Source organism: Xyrauchen texanus, chromosome 14, assembly GCF_025860055.1.
Source record: "Xyrauchen texanus isolate HMW12.3.18 chromosome 14, RBS_HiC_50CHRs, whole genome shotgun sequence".
In the NCBI taxonomy this organism is placed as follows: Eukaryota; Metazoa; Chordata; class Actinopteri; order Cypriniformes; family Catostomidae; genus Xyrauchen; species Xyrauchen texanus.
The window spans coordinates 17,972,539-17,989,298 of NC_068289.1; the positions used below are offsets into that span (position 1 = coordinate 17,972,539).

The following is a 16,760-nucleotide window of genomic DNA, read 5'->3' on the forward strand; positions in this document are numbered from 1 at the left end:
ATGGTGAGAATGAAATTATGGTTTGTGACTGGCTATTGGCTATTAAAAAAAGAGACATGCCCTTTAATATGTCCCGCCAAATTCCTATTTTTATTGGAAATACATCAGCAAATTTCAATGGGATCTTTAAACAAATTCACTCAGTCCACAAAATAGCATCATCTAACAGCAAGTACCTCAAATTGTAAAACAATGGCTTAATTTAAATCCATAACACACACAAAAAAAAGACATTCAGCTGTGTATGAGTGAATCTGTTCTCAAAGTGTTCTGGGTATAGTGCACTGAGTGTCAAATGTATTTCCACCCACAGAGAGTGAGTCTTGATGGAGAGGCACTGGGAATTTAAAGACTTTTAGTGTGTGGAGGAAACCCTGCCAAGGAGAAAGAGCAAAGACATCAGGCACGCACAAATGCATGTTTCGGCCAGCAGGGATGGACTGGCCAAAGAGACGGGGGCTTTTCTCAGTGGGCCAGCTATCGGCACCAAATTAATGCAAAAAAAAAAAAAAATAGCATGCCCAATTGACTTTTAATTATGTGCAGGATATGCATGCATTCTTAATATCAAGACATAGCATTTTAACTAGTGAAAATTGTATTGATGAGATAGGTGGCAAGAAAAAGTTAACCCTTTGGAATTAGATGGTTTTCTGCATTGATTGGTCATAAAATGTGATCTCATCTTCATCAAAGTCACAAGTGTAGAAAAACACAATGTGCTTAAGCTAACAACATACAAACAATTATAATCTTGCTGTCTTCATTGAACACATCCCTTTCACACGTTGCATTCACAGTACTTTGGAAAAAGTAACTGAAATTAAAAAGTACTCAAACCTCCTTTGGCAACAATAACCTCAACCAAGCATTTCCGGTAGCTGCAGATTAGACCTGCACTACATTCAGAAGGAATTTTGCACCATTCTTCCTAACAGAACTGCTTCAGCTCAGCCATATTCTTAGGATGTTCAGTGTGAACGACACTCTTGAGGTCATTCCACAGCATCTCGATTGAGTTAAGGTCTGGGCTCTGACTGGGCCACTCCAAAAGGTGGATTTTCTTTTTTTGAAACCATTCTGTTGTGGATATACTTTGATGTTTATGATCATTGTCTAGCTGCATCACCCAACTTCTTCTGAGCTTCATCTGGTGCACAGCCACCCTGACATTATCCTGTAGGATAGCTTGATAATATTGGGAATTCATGGTGGTAAATGGTCAAGGCTCTGAAGCAGCAAAGCTGCCCCAAATCATGATGCTTCCTCCATCGTACTTCACCATTGGCAAGATGTTTTCATATTGGTATGCAGTGCCCTTGTTATGCCATATGTAGTGTGTTCCACAAAACATTTTCCCAGTAGTGTTGAGGAGTGTCATGGTGGCCTTTGGCAAACCTCATGTGTGCAACAATGTTTTTGTTGGAAAACAGCTGCTTTCTTTGCGGTGCCCTTCCATGGACACCATCCCTGTTTAATGTTATAGAGTAGACTCATGAACAGAGATGTTAACCAGTTCCAATGATTCCTTAATTTCTTTAGTTGTCACTCAAGTTGACATTCTGTGGTGTGTCCTTTGAGACATCTCGGCTGGATGGTCACTTCTAGGGAGATTAGCCACAGCACTAAATCGTCTCCATTTAAAGACAATTTGTCTAACTATGGACAGGTGAAAATCTAAGCTCTTTAAAATAACTGTTACCCTTTCCAGCTTTATGCAAATCAAAAATTCTTGATCGTAGGTCTTCTGAGACCTCTTTTTTTTTTATGCAAGGCATGGTCCACATCTGCAGATGCTTTTTGTTAATAGCAAACTCAAACATTTCAAGTGCTTTTTATAAATAAAATTAGCTCTAACCCACACCTCCAATCTAATTTCATTAACAGGATGCCAGGTTTGCCAACTCCTTACTCTGATTAGCTTCTGTTGACTTCATTATCCTAGGGGTTCACATACTTTTTCTAACCTACACTGTGAATATTTGAATGATGTATTCAGTATGTACAAGAGCACTACAATAATTTGTGTGTTATTAGTTAAAACAGATTGTGTTTGTTCATTATTGTAACTTAGAATAATTTCAAACCAGATTTAAGGACAAATTTATACATAAATGCAGGTGATTCCAAAGGGTTCACATACTTTTTCTTGCCACTGTATGTATAAATAATCCTGCAAACGATGAAATGTAAAAATGGCTTGCGATAGTATGACAGATTGTTGTGAAATTCTACTAGTCATAATGCTGTTACAGATATCAAGAATGAAATTTTTTACTAGTGAAAATGTAATTATTGATGTCAAGTATTAACACTGTCTTTAGTCCATTGCTGATATGAAGAATTAGCATTTTAACTAGTGAAAACTGATTTGTTGATATTTACAATTCATACCCTGCACATGATTAAAACTCAATTTGATTTGCCATAATAAACTATAAACAGCTATTTCAAACATATCAAAATGAAAATTAATATATGATCTGCTAGATAATGCATCAAGTTATGATTTATATTAGGCCAACATAGGTCCAGGCAGTTTTTAGTCTTAGTCTATTCCCTGATGGCCAGTAAAGGTTGGTGTGAATACCTCTTTAATCTCTGCAACACCTTCGTCACCATTGAGTCAGTGATGCCTGGATACACCTCTTCCGCCTGATGCATGGCGTCCTTTAGGTCCTCTAACACAGCTGGCTTATAAACATCAACCTTCTGCTTCAACTTCAGACAGAAGACAAAAAAGTTCATCATCTGATCTACTAGAAAAAGTGTCCTTCAGGATACATCTTTCTGTACAGACCATGGTTTATCAGAATCGAAGTCTTACCTCCGCAAACAATGGAGATATAATAGAGGACATGCTCTGGGACAGAGGTCTCTTTGGACTGTCTGGAACCTAAACATTGAGAAACAGTCATGTATACTGTATATACTGTGAAACATGATATCACTAACTGACAGAAGGTTACAGGAGTATATAAACACCTACTGACAACCACAGGATCACTTTTAAGTGAAATTTAGTTTAAGCTGTTCTCTACAGCACAGATGGGTGCTCTCTATGAAGCTCAGAGGGGCCACAGCTAAAAACAGTCACACTTCTAACCGCATCTTGAGGATAAAATTCTGCTGTGACAGATTAATGGATCTCTCACTAGTCTATTAATAAAACACAGACTTCTAGACACCCGTATACCTCACAAGTTGTGTGACTGTGTATTATGACATTTGTCTAAATATATATTATCTTACAGTTTCCAAACAAAGACTCAGATTGCACAAGGAACCTTCAAGTCAACATGAAAAAGTATTCACAACACATTTCACTTCTTTATAGAGAAACAGGGTATTCAAGGAGAAAAGAATAATGCAGGACTTGATTATATACATTGGGAATTGATTGAATGGTTTAAAGTGGTCTTCGTAAGACAGGTGATTGGTGGAGAGGGGGTGACAAATAAGAGGGCTTGATGACATCAGCCAAAAAGGGAAGTCATTACGAGACTGATAAAGTTACTACATTTTGATTAAAGATAATGAAAAAAAAATGTTTTGTGTTATGACTAATATGCTATGTAATGTATGAGTGATTTCTTTGTGTGTGTAGTTTTACTTATAGTTGGGTGATAAATTGTTCCCAAAAGTGAGCAAAATATGTCAAAACTTCCCTTTGGGAAAGTCCTCAAAGACAAAAATGATTCTTAATAAAGTCAATAATGTTTTTTGTTTTTATTCTAAAAATCCCAAAAGCTTTCTTTTAGGGATATGTGTAGGTTTATTCTGTATTATTTATTACTTTTAACTATTCTTTGCCTTAAATAAACACAATACAATACCATGTTGCTGCACAAAGGCTAAATTCCGGGTTCTACTTTAAGGTGTCTTTAACTACTATGGACTTAGCATTTAATACAATGTACTTATTATGTACATACTTGTTATTGCATTGTACTTACATTTGTAGTTACACTGTTAACCTTACCTTTAAACCTCACCCAAACCTTACCAGAAAACCTAACCCTACTCCTAAACTAACCTGTACCTCCACCTTAGTATTAGCAAATGTGAATCTTGTGTAAATTTTATTTTATTAATACTGTATGTATTATAATGTTAGTAAATATGAGTACATGAGATGAGTCATGACTGAAATGATGTCTATGATCTTTCCTGTGACAAACAGATTCATCTGAGCTGTGCTCAGATTGACAGAATATGGAGTGTGTTCATTGCAGTAAATATAAAATCCACACATCTGTTCTATTTTTCCTGTTTTAGTGTTACTGTAGTTCTTGCATTTTACCTTTGTAGGGTGGTATGTTATGTCCTCATTTAGATGGGTTAGCGTCTCACTCCCCACCTTATTGTGGATGAGTTCCTGCTGTTTGATTTCATTTTGGTTCAGTTTGGGCTCTTTTTCACTGATAGTGTTGAAAATCCAGTTTTTACCCACCGAATTCATTCCTGATGCTTCAACATCCTCTCTGAACATACAAACATCATAATCTTCTGTGAATAAATAAGATGATAATATAATTAAATGTGGGTTATGTGTGTTGTTTCTGTGCTTACAAGTCTGAATCTGAGCTGTACTCATCACAAGCCTGTTTTTCTTTCCATCTCCTGTACTTGTCAATGAGTTCTGTAAGGTATGATGTCTTCTTGGCATATCGAACAATAAGTTTGTGTTTCAAAAGCTCTTTAGCTGTTGGTCTCTGGTAAAGACAACACAAAAGGTAAACTATTACAGACAACAGAAAAAGATTAAAGACACTAAGACACAGAACAGTGTGTTATGTAATCAAGTTTGCTTTAGCGCCCTGCAGAAATCCAAAGGGTAAATACATTGTTTGGTAGCACTTACAAAGTTTTGTTCTTTATTTAGGCAGGCATCTACAAACTCTTTGAGAGCTTTGCTGTAGTGTCCTTCCAGGGTGGGTGCGTGATCCTTCGGGATGAGAAATAACGCCTTCATGGGGTGAAGATCAGAGTGGGGCGGCTCTCCTTTTGCCAACTCAATTGCAGTTATACCCAGTGACCAGATATCTGCCTGCAAAACACACGCAGCTAACTATACCTCAGTAAGTTTATGCCTGACAATCGATTACAATGTTTAATTACATGAAATTCTGATTACTTAATCACGTATATCAATATTTTGTAAATAAAGATTATATACAGATGAAATATTTAGTCAATATAATATTTCAGATAATTCAAAGACTAGTAAAACATTGATTAGTCAATCCAAATGTGGGTTTAGAAGTCAATATATTATTTGGTTTATTTCTATATCATTGATCAGAAGCCACTGGCCTTACAGTCCTCTGCTATCTGTCTGAGGTAGACTTGGCCAAAAAAATGCTGTTTTTTTTATGCTATGTCAAATTAAATGTAGTTTGAAATGTTAAAAAATATGTCTCAAGACATCTGCACTCTGCTCCTGTCCAGCTGATAAACAGCTGTTGGTTTGTTTGACACTTGTACAGCTGCTCTTTATCTGCACAGCTGGAGTTGTTCTGACTGCTCCCTGCTGACTAGCAAATGCAAAAAAACCTCTCTTACTTCAAGCTTGAATTGCTTCATTGTTAGGAAATTTAGTTATAATAGAATTTACGTATGGTTCTGGAAGCATGATTAATTGCTAAAAAAATTTTTAACTCACTATTCTACGTACGTGACACCATGCAAGGATCGGATGCATGAACGGCGAGCTCTGCGCACTTTGCTAGTTTTAACACTTTTAATTTCAGGAACCAATGAGATTTGAGACACTCTGTTCCATAACGGTTCTAGGAGGACAATATGTAAAAAATGTCAAAATCCTCAGGCTCTGGAGACATTAAAAGACACTTATGTGCTCATGCTGACACCCCCTAACAGGCCCCGAGCCAGGGAGTCGATTTGGTCAGGGAGATGAGGTAATTGCGGCGAGATGTTGAACGTGTCGGCAATGCGGACGAAGGTCATTGCTGACTTTGAGGATCTTGCCGATATGTCGATCAATCACTGCCATGGAGACGAAATTCTCTGAGGTAGTTACAAGAGTAGGGGATGGTGAGAAACGGATCGATTAACTGGAATGATCGGAGACGAATTATCTGCTAATCCGCTAGCAACTGAGGTGGATTTGGAGCGTGTTTGGGAGAAGTTGGAGGACATGGAGAACCAAAGCCAGCGGAATAACATTCACTGATTGTTGCACTAATGTTGGAATGTAGTCTTTATAATTTTGTTTTTGACACAATCAAATTTTTCTTATATGTCAAAATGTCAAATGTTAATATAAGTGGATTGTTTCTCTCCACGTGGAATGTGAATGGGTTAGGGAACCCCTTAAAAATAAGGAAAGTTATTCAGTCTGAATCTTAAAAAGAACAAAGATCCAAGTGTCCAATTTCCCTGAACTAGCTAGACAATAAAATATTGTCAAAAATTTTGGCTAACCGATTAATTTAATTTATGACATCTCTTATGCATATAGAACAGGTGGGGTTATTCAGGGCCGTAGGTCTTCTGATAACATTAGGTGTTTCATCAGTATCATGTGGTCAGTGGTGAATGATCAGACTCCAGTCACGGTCATCTCGCTTGATGCTGAAAAGGTGTTTGATATGGTAGTATGGGATTAAAATCTTTTTAAGATTTTGGAAATGTATGGGTTCGGGAATACTTTTATTGGGTGGATTAAGTTACTTTATAGACACACTGTAGCAGTGGTTCAAACAAATGGATATATTTCACTGAATTATTGGATAATAATCTGGATGGGGCACCCGGCAGGATTGCACTCTTTCTCCCTTATTGTTCTGTCTTGCCCTGGAACCATTAGCAGCCACGATAAGAAAGGATGATGATTATCAAGGGGTGGTGGCAGGAGGTGTGGGGCATAAGCTTTTGCTTGACGCAGATTATATTTTCCGACCCTTCTAGATATATGCCTTGCCTCCACATAATTATTAATTCCTTTTCCAAGTTCTCAAGACTGAATTGGTCTAAATCCGAAGCTTGGGCTCTGACAGCATACTGCCCTGTAACGGCTTTTCAACCGGTTGCCTTCCAGTGGGCCAGGTCTCCAAAGCAATCAAATTGGCCCAGTTGCTGGGGAGGTAGAGTCAAATGGGGTAACCACCTCACGGTTGCTATAATGTGGTTCACTTTCAGTGGGGCACGTGGTAAATTATGCATGGATGCCGCGGAGAATAGCGTGAATCCTCCATACGCACTATGTCTCCGCGGTAACGCACTCTACAAGCCATGTGATAAGATGCGCGGATTGACTGTCTCAGACGTGGAGGCAAATGAGATTTGTACTCCGCCACCCGGATTGAGGCGAGTCACTATGCCACCACGAGGACTTAGAGTGCATTGGGAATTGGGCATTCCAAATTGGGGAGAAAATAAAAAAACTAATTATTATAAACATTTCATAAAAATGTATTTCAACAAATGTATTTTTCAAAATGTCTCCCTTTGTGTTAAGTCATATGGTTTGTAAAAATACAGGGTTGAGAAAATATTATTAATTTGCAATAGCATATATAGGACAAGGCTCTATGACCTCACATTTAATCCTGAATTTTTTTTCCTGAGAAATCACTCCTGTCTTTGTGATAGGTCTGTCAAAGGCAAACATTTCAGAGGAGCAGCCCCTCTTTTTCGGCCAATCAGAGAACACTGCCTTTTACATGTCCTTGGGTTTGCTGACATCAGGCAGGCTGATGTGTTTTTGGAGCTCTACATTTTGAAGAGAGGGCATGTGGTGAAGGAATGTGATGGGGTCCCTAAAGAGGATAAGCACCTTTAAGACTGAGACAGTTACAATATTAATGCACTTCAAAGTTTTTTACTCTTGAACTAGTTTCAGCCTCAGATGACATGGCCTTGGATCGTTCCTTTTTGTGAATAAGATGCAATCTATAATAGGAAATAGGGCATGTTTGTGCTGAAAAGAATGAAAGTGTCTTAATTGAAATACTCAAGGTGCAGCACTATTTCAGTGCATTCATTGTGTCGATAAACTGGATTTTGTACAAAATCAATGTGTTTTGGGGGGTTTTTTTCCTCCCAATGTGCTTTTAAGTCCTCGTGGTCACGTAGTGATTCGCCTCAATCCAGTTGGCGGAGGATGAATCCCAGTTGCCGCCACATCTGAGACCGTCAACCCGCGCATCTTATCACATGGCTTGTTGAGCGCGTTACCACAGAAACGTAGTGGCATGCACGCTCAACTTACCACGCGCCCCATGAGAACGAACCACTTTATATGGACCACGAGAAGGTTACCCCAAGTGACTCTACCCTCCCTAGCTACCGGGCGATTTTGGTTGCTTAGGAGACCTGGCTGGAGTCACTCAGCACACCCTGGGATTTGAAATAGCAAAATCCAGGGCTGGTAGCCAAAATCAGTGTGTCTTTAAACAAAAACATGGTGAACGTGGCCTGAGACAAAATGTTTTTGCGCTGAAGTATCACATGCAAAAGTGGTGCAACTATTTATTGTATTTGCCATAAAATGCTGAAGTATTGGTTGCTGATCGAAAAAACACCACACACACAAGTAACATGCCCAGGCTCTGACCTTTGAGTCATACTCAGACTGTTGAATGACTTCGGGTGCCATCCAGAATGGAGTGCCCACAAAAGTCTTCCTCTTGATCTGTGTGTCTGTGAGCTGCCCAGCCACACCAAAATCAGCCAGCTTCACATCACCCTGCTCTGATAGCAGGACATTAGCAGCTGGAGAGATACACACAAACAGATGAGCACATATTAGCCATACTGATCTGAGTTTTCAGAATTAATGCACTTAAAATCCTTAATATGTGCATGCACAAATACCTTTAATATCTCTGTGAATTTTCTTCTCTGAATGCAAATAATCCAGACCCTTCAGGATTTCTCTGAGGATGGTTGCAATATGAGTCTCATCCAGAGCTCCAGGCTCCAGCTGTAGCACAGAGAACAGGCTGAGAGAGGATCTCAACACTCATTAGCCCCTTTATCAACTAGAGTTCTGGGGCCGATTCACAAAAATGTTCTTACAAAGAAAAATAAAGACAGTTTTTAGGATAAATTATAAGTTCATAAGAATGCTGCTAAGTGCAATTCTTCAAAAATTCTTACTATTCTTAATAACGTCTTAATTATTTTTTTCCTTGAGAATAAAACGACTAAAACGACTAAAACGACAAAAGGTTTTGACATTGTCTGATTATACTTGCCTGCTTATGAGGTTCCCTTGTCTAATACAAAAAATGTAAATACTTTTTTAATTTTATGTAAATGATGTGTTAGTTTAATTACATTAGCCATCATTGGAGAATTTACTTGCTGGTGGTAAACATTTGACAATATTTAATTTTACAAGGAGGAAAAGAAAAGAAACAAAAATATCACTAGACAAGAGCTGGAGGTTCTCAATGAGGAACTTACTGCAAGGAAACAAGTTCTCCTTGGGAAGCTTGATAATTATACCACATATACTGTATGTAGCTTTTATTATAATGTTGTAATGCTTAATGCAGTATATGTAAACATCTCCATCAATTTGTGTCGCTTTGACCAAGAAACACATTTTAAGTTTTATGCACTAAAATAAAAAGGACATTCTCAGATTGATAACGATATACTTAATATGTTTCTATGGACTCTCACGATCATGGAGAAAGCTGATACAAAATATAACTTTTTTTTTCTTACTGTAGAAATTAAGAAGAGAATGGTAGAAAAGAAGAATTTTCTTCTTAAGAATGATTCGCTAATCCGGCTGCTGGTACTCTCCAAGAGAGAACTGATGGAGGACGCCAGGAGCGGAGATAAGCTTTTGTTAGGGCTGTTTTACACAAACTGCTTCAGTCAAACTGCTTGAGACAAACAGTCCTTCAGGGATGATGGTGCTGTGTTTTTTGGAGAGATGAGGCATTCTGCCTATTTTAACCACATAGCTTGTGCTGAACTCAGCGCAAAACATGTTAAAAATGCACTATAAACCTATTTATCAACACAATCTTTTACAATAAAGGCTTTTATGACTCAACATAAAATACTGCACTGAAATACTAATTTACATCTTTATGCAAGTTACCCATGCATTAACAGCCATGCAGCACTTTCCTCGAGTACATTTTATTTCATAAAGGCTAAGTTTATAAAACATCTTATTATTTATGTCTGTTATCGCAGGAACAATTCAATGTAGCTCTGCTTAGCCCTCGCAAACACATAATATGTGAAACAGGCGACACTCTTTTGATAGTTTGTTGGTTTTATGTTATTTCTGTTTAGGAAACTGGAAAATTAGCTCAATCCTCTGAAGTTGCAGGCTAGCAGCTACAAGTTTGTTTACTCATGGCAGGTGCAGTACTGACTCCTCGCATTTCTCATTGCTTTGTGACAAAAACCAAGTAGTTCCTCAAGAAGTACAATACCTAAAGCTTCATTTCCTGCTGTGTGGGAGCAGGATGTCTGGTGGTGGGGATTCCAAAAGTGGAATGGAAGTCAAGGGAACTGGGCCTAACAAGTTTAAGGCTAGAATGCATAAATTGACTCAATAGGGTGTGATTTTTTAAATATTTTATAAATAAAAACATTTAATTTCTTAATATTCCATGTAAGCCTCAAACATCTTTGCCACGTGTTCTTTTGGTAGCCCAGAAAAGAGCTGTGGTCAATGGACGCTTCCAACAAATTGAGCTGAAAATGGCCAAAAACTTTTGAACTCAATGAAATTTAAAACACAAGATTTGACATAAATCATGATATTTCACGGATTACCGTCACTGTTATCGCTTCTGCTCTATTAGACCGAAATTACTTTTTATTACCATCAACAAACATTATTATGGATTTCGAGGAGAGGGTCTCTGATTTCATGACTGTATAAATAAATCATTTGCTAGCTTTCTGGGTGTTGTTCTTCTGTATCACATTTACATTGATTACATATGTGACCATCTGAATGTTTGCAGAAGAATATGCTGTATGGATGTGGAGACTGGCTGATGTTTTACAATATTAGAGTTTCTGAAGTTTTATCTTACCTAAAAGAAGGTATATTGAAACATTAAATTTGTTTTGATGGCTGTTAATATTTGCTTTGTTATGGTAGAATGAGTTGATTTTGAGACAAGTATGAAGTGTTTTGGTGGTGGGAGATTAACTGCTGGAACTATTGTGCTCAGTAATAGTGCACATAACCAATTTTAAAGACTTTGAAAATTACACACTTCAAATATTTTATTTATATCACAGGGAAGCCCAATGGCTCAATGGGTAGCCCTGTTGCCTCAACAGCAAGAAGGTCTCTGGTTTGAGTCCTGGCTCACCACCAGTCTTTCTGTCTTGAGTTTCCATGTTCTCCCCATGTTCACATGGGTTTCCATTCCAAATACATGCAGGTCAAGTGAATTGGATACTCTAAATTTGCCCCGTAAGTGAGAGTAAGAGTGAGAATGTGTTGTTTGTCTCTGCATATTAGTCCTGCAATGGACTGACCAGCTGTCTAGGCCAGGTTTCCATGCCTTTGGAATATGCTCAAGCACTCCCTGTGACCCTACATAGGATAAGCAGCTATAAAAAACAGATGGATGGATTTCTATCACAAATTCATGAACCCCCTGCAGTTCAATCATAACTCATTTTTAAATAATATCAATCTCCATCAAAAAAGTATTTGTTCGTGTTGCACAGAAGAAATAAAATCTTATGAGCTTGAGATGCCATAAGTGTGAGAAAATTATGAGAAAATAATCATTTTTGGGTGATCTGTCCCTTTAAAGGTTCTTGTAAGAACCAATGACTGATAGAGTTGAGAGAGTTAAAATTTTTACCAAATCCAGGGCCGAGCCCCCTCCTAAATATTCCATGATGATCCATAACTTTGTGTCCTGATAGAGAATGACAAAGAGAGAGAGAGACATATAGTCAAACCATTCTGAAGTCAAACATGTTCTTTTTTTTCTTGAACATGAGTTTAGGAATAAAATGATTTTTAATAATATGAATTCTATAATGAAGGCATTATTTAATCTCTATATAAATCAAATTTCTTGGTGAGGATGTTCCCTCACTTCAGGTGACACTTTCAGCTATTTTGTCCCATAAAGTATAGCTAGATCAGAAAGCTCTCTTCCTAAAGAATGCAAAAGGATGGATCACACTGATGTTCCATTTTTCAAATTTGATTGTCTGAATTAACGCAAACCAAATTGTTACCAATGTTTGAGGCAGCTACAAAAAGTGCTTCTGTTTGTGAGGTTTATGGCATAAGATCTTTGAAAGATTGTGAGAGTTTTGTTTGCAGCACTTAGTAAATAGGACTGTAGCTCCTCAAGCACAACTGTATATTCTGCACTGTTTTGAGCAATATAGTCGGTATACAGTGCATCCGGAAAGTATTCACAGCGCTTCAATTTTTCCACATATTGTTATGTTACAGCCTTATTCCAAAATGGATTGAATTCATTATTTCCCTCAAAATTCTACAAACAATACCCCATAATGACAACATGAAAGATTTTATTAAAAATAAAAAACAAAATATCATGAACATAAGTATTCACAGCCTTAGCAATGACATTGAAACTGAGCTCAGGTACATCCTGTTTCCACTGATCATCCTTGAGATGTTTCTACAACTTGATTGGAGTCCACCTGTGGTAAATTCAGTTGATTGGACATGATTTGGAAAGACACACACCTGTCTATATAAGGTCCCACAGTTAACAGTGCATGTCAGAGCACAAACCAAGCCATGAAGTCCAAGGAATTTTCTGTAGACCTCCAAGACAGGATTGTATCGAGGCACAGATCTGAGGAAGGGTACAGAAAAATGTCTGCAGCATTGAAGGTCCCAATGAGCACTCCATCATCCGTAAATGGAAGAAGTTTGGAACCACCAGGACTCTTCCTAGAGCTAGCAGCCTGGCCAAACTGAGCGATCAGGGGAGAAAAGCCTTAGTCAGGGAGGTGATCAAGAACCCGATGGTCACTCTGACAGAGCTCCAGCATTTCTCTGTGGAGAGAGGAGAACCTTCCAGAAGAACAACCATCTCTGCAGCACTCCACCAGTCAGGCCTGTATGGTAGAGTGGCCAGATGGAAGCCACTTCTTAGTAAAAGGCACATGACAGCCCACCTGGAGTTTGACAAAAGGCACCAGAAGGACTCTCAGACCATGAGAAACAAAATTATCTGGTCTGACGAAACAAATATTGAACTCTTTGGCCTGAATGGCAAGCGTCATGTCTGGAGGATACCAGGCACCGCTCATCACCTGGCCAGTACCATCCCTACAGTGAAGCATGGTGGTGGCAGCATCATGCTGTGGGGATGTTTTTCAGCGGCAGGAACTGGGAAACTAGTCAGGATCGAGGGAAAGATGAATGCCGCAATGTACAGAGACATCCTTGATTAAAATCTGCTCCAGAGCGCTCTGGACCTCAGACTGGGCGAAGGTTCATCTTCCAACAGGAAAACGACCCTAAGCACACAGCCAAGATAACAAAGGAGTGGCTACGGGACAACTCTGTGAATGTCTTGAGTGGCCCAGCCAGAGCCTAGATTTGAACCCGATTGAACATCTCTGGAGAGATCTGAAAAAGGCTATGCACCGACACTCCCCATACAACCTGATGGAGCTTGAGAGGTCCTGCAAATAAGAATGGGAGAAACTGCCCAAAAATAGGTGTGCCAAGCTTGTAATATCAAACACAAAAAGACTTTAGGCTGTAATTGATGCCAAAGTTGCTTCAATAATTATGTGCATGTTTTTTATTTGTAATATATTTGCAAAGATTTCAAACAAATTTCTTTCACGTTTTCATTATGGGGTATTGTTTGTAGAAGTTTGAGGAAAATAATGAATTTAATCAATTTTGGAATGAGACTGTAACATAACAAAATGTGGGAAAAGTGAAGAGCTGTGAATATTTTCCGGATGCACTGAATATTACTTCAGGATGGACAGAAATACTGACCACAAAGTCAAAAATATTTAGCAATTATTTCTTATGCATTTTTCTTTGATATTGTCTTCTGATTTACCAGCCCCTTAAATGTAAAATAAAATGCAATGTTGTTGCCCCTTCCTGTCTAAGTTTGCAGTTCTTGGCCAGCATAAGCTGCAAAGTGGGCCAGACTTTATGCTAGGTAAAAAGTCTGGTTTTGTAATGAACATTTTCCCATTTCAACTCCGGTACTGCACATCATAGTGCTAATATGCTTAAATCATTCAGGGTTCCACATATTGATGGCATGGCTTCAGCTCCACGGGCACAAACTAAAAAAAACTTGTGAGGACTTGCTCTGCAGCTCACTCAGGTAAGAGAGAGAAAGAGGAAACACTACTTAATCAAGTTAAGTCATTTTTATTTGTATAGTGCTTTTCACAACACACACTGATTATCAGGCCCAAAAATGAAGGAACCTAGTACTTGATAATCAGGGATGTGAGCCTCACCTTCAGATAAGAGCCATAGTATTTAGTGATGAAGGGGCTGTCACACTGACTGAGGACCGTAATCTCCTGCTGTATATCCTCCACTTCATCTTCAGCCTCTTCAAGATCAATGATCTTTATAGCAACCACCTGCTGTGTGCGGTTTTCAATCCCTTTAAAGACCTCTCCAAATGATCCCTTGCCAATCCGCTCGAGCTTGGTGAATAGCTCTTCGGGGTCGACTTTCAAATTCTATAAGAAATGGAAAAATAGTGAGAAACAAATAGTTTGCTTGTTTGAAAACAAAATACTAAAAACAAATCTGAGATGCTGCACTTTAATAGGAACAGTTCTCACCAACATAATGCCATAAAAGAGGCTCCTTATAGAAATCTTTCTATATAACTTACTATGCTTATGTTCATTAGGAAACGTGTGTTTTGATAGGGTAACATTAGATGACTTACAGTAGCCAACATGAATATTCAGCATTCAAATGTACAATTTTGAAAACACAAATATGAACAAAAGGTGATATAATGAGGCTTTACTTGGTTAAACAACATAGCGTAATTGTTCCAAGGTACTTTTTCCATTAATTTCTTGCATAGGGATTTCATTAAATCAGCAAATTACAACTTGTTCCCTGAATCTGAACAATAGTTCAAATATGATCTATAAAGTAATTAACTGAACCAACCATCTACGAGATGAATCACAAAATTACAAACTTTATTTTGAAGCACAAAAGTATTTGAAACAAAAAGACAAAGGTTCAAGACTGTGTACTTAACGTCTTTAATGCGGCAATAAACTACAATCCCATGAAGCATTGTGAATGAAGTATTAAATTCAAATCAAATTAATAACATGGAACTATTGATTTAAATTTGTTGATTATAAGTGTCAAAACTATAAATATAAAGTAAATGCTTAATATTCCGATATTTACTATTATAAACAGTTATGTGCACAAGTCTTAAATCGTAGAATTATTATTAGTTCATTTATATCTTCTACTTTAGTGTGTCATTAGGAAATATACATTTTAGATTTCCAAACAAATTATTTGCAAATAGAACTGAAGTAGATCAAGGATCCCTGCAAAAGATGGTTATGATCACAACATCATTTAGGCACTCTGGGGTTGAATGAAGAGACAGAAGCAATAGAGCCTAAATACATCGAACTAAGTTGTTCAAGATCTTTGGAACAACCTACTGTATTTGCCAACAACCTTGAAAATCAGTGCACAAGTGTACCTTTGAGAATTGGTGCTGTAGTAATGGTAAGGGTGCTCACACCATATTTAATTTGTTTTATGATAACTGCATTTTGAATGAAGTTAATTGGTTATTCATGTAATTATTTTTGAAGATATCACTATACAAAATTTTTCACAACTACAAATCTTTTTTTAATTCAACTGGTGGCTCATGGACCAAATTCGGTCTGTCAGAAATTTTCACTGGCCAGAGTGAGGTTGTTAGTTGCCTTGGGGACTGTTCACACAGTTTTTCAAATGTTCTTTTTTTTTTTAAATCACGCCCCGAACATTTTTTTCCATCTGGCCCACTTGTCGATGAAGTTGAATAGCCCTGGTGTGGGAAGACAGACTCGATTGCATCCTTCAAAGTGTGTCATGGAATTGGCCGATCGCTGCAGAGCTCATTTACAGCGCTTTGTTTGCAGCGATTCTTGGATTGGCAGATCTTTCTCTATTAGATTATGGGCAGTATAGTTCTTCACCAGGAATTCCAGTATTAAACATGTTTGTTTTTTTTTTTAGTTTTTTTTTTTATGAAAATAAAATAACGTGGACTGATGGCTTCATCAATAGCTTATACCATTGATTAGTAACCTCGTAGCTAAGGGAAATTCTGTCTTTAAAGATTTATAAGTTCCTATGGAGAAAATGAATGGGATTTTTACTTCCGGAACTCGACTGTTGTATTCTTTTAGTGAAGCATTTGGAATGTAACAATAAATATTAATTTAAAACCAGTAAAAAGGATTTTAAAAAGTTAACCCATGTTTTGTTTCCTTTCAACAATTGGGAAGTGAGAGTCTCACCATGTTGACTATTTCTAGCAAAGCAAATTGAATGTTCCCCTTCTGTCGCTCTCTCCACGTTGTGTCGGAGAAGCGACACTAGGGGTCTCTCTTGAGCACCGAATATACCTCTGATCTATGAAAAAAGGCCAATGAGAAGTTGGCAGCTAGTATTTGCATACCCCGCCCCCGGACATACAGGTACAAAGGCGAGGCAAATACTACAGTTCATTCAGAAATTTTCTTCAGAGCCGATGGTTGTGCATGCT

The 16,760-nt window shown here is 37.9% G+C and overlaps 1 protein-coding gene across 1 annotated transcript; it reads right to left on the reverse strand.

Annotated features, from left to right (window-relative positions):
- Nucleotides 1–111: 111 nt before the first annotated feature.
- On the reverse strand, nt 112–14,802 carry stk24a (serine/threonine kinase 24a (STE20 homolog, yeast)). The gene is made up of 11 exons (XM_052143056.1): nt 14,797–14,802; nt 14,461–14,691; nt 11,832–11,888; nt 8,842–8,950; nt 8,582–8,739; nt 4,865–5,050; nt 4,573–4,715; nt 4,361–4,484; nt 2,828–2,896; nt 2,591–2,721; nt 112–374 (listed from the first exon to the last, which is right to left on the reverse strand). The coding sequence occupies exons 1-11, from the start codon at nt 14,800–14,802 to the stop codon at nt 356–358; spliced, it is 1,233 nt and encodes a 410-aa protein (XP_051999016.1). The 3' UTR covers nt 112–355.
- Nucleotides 14,803–16,760: the final 1,958 nt, after the last annotated feature.

Excerpts from the sequence above, each read along its gene's own strand:
- stk24a (XM_052143056.1), bottom strand. Across the intron at positions 8,740-8,841 it reads AATTCACAGAGATATTAAAG|CTGCTAATGTCCTGCTATCA; the intron begins GTATTTGTGCAT and ends GTATCTCTCCAG. Across the intron at positions 4,485-4,572 it reads TACAGCTCAGATTCAGACTT|AGAGGATGTTGAAGCATCAG; the intron begins GTAAGCACAGAA and ends TTGTATGTTCAG.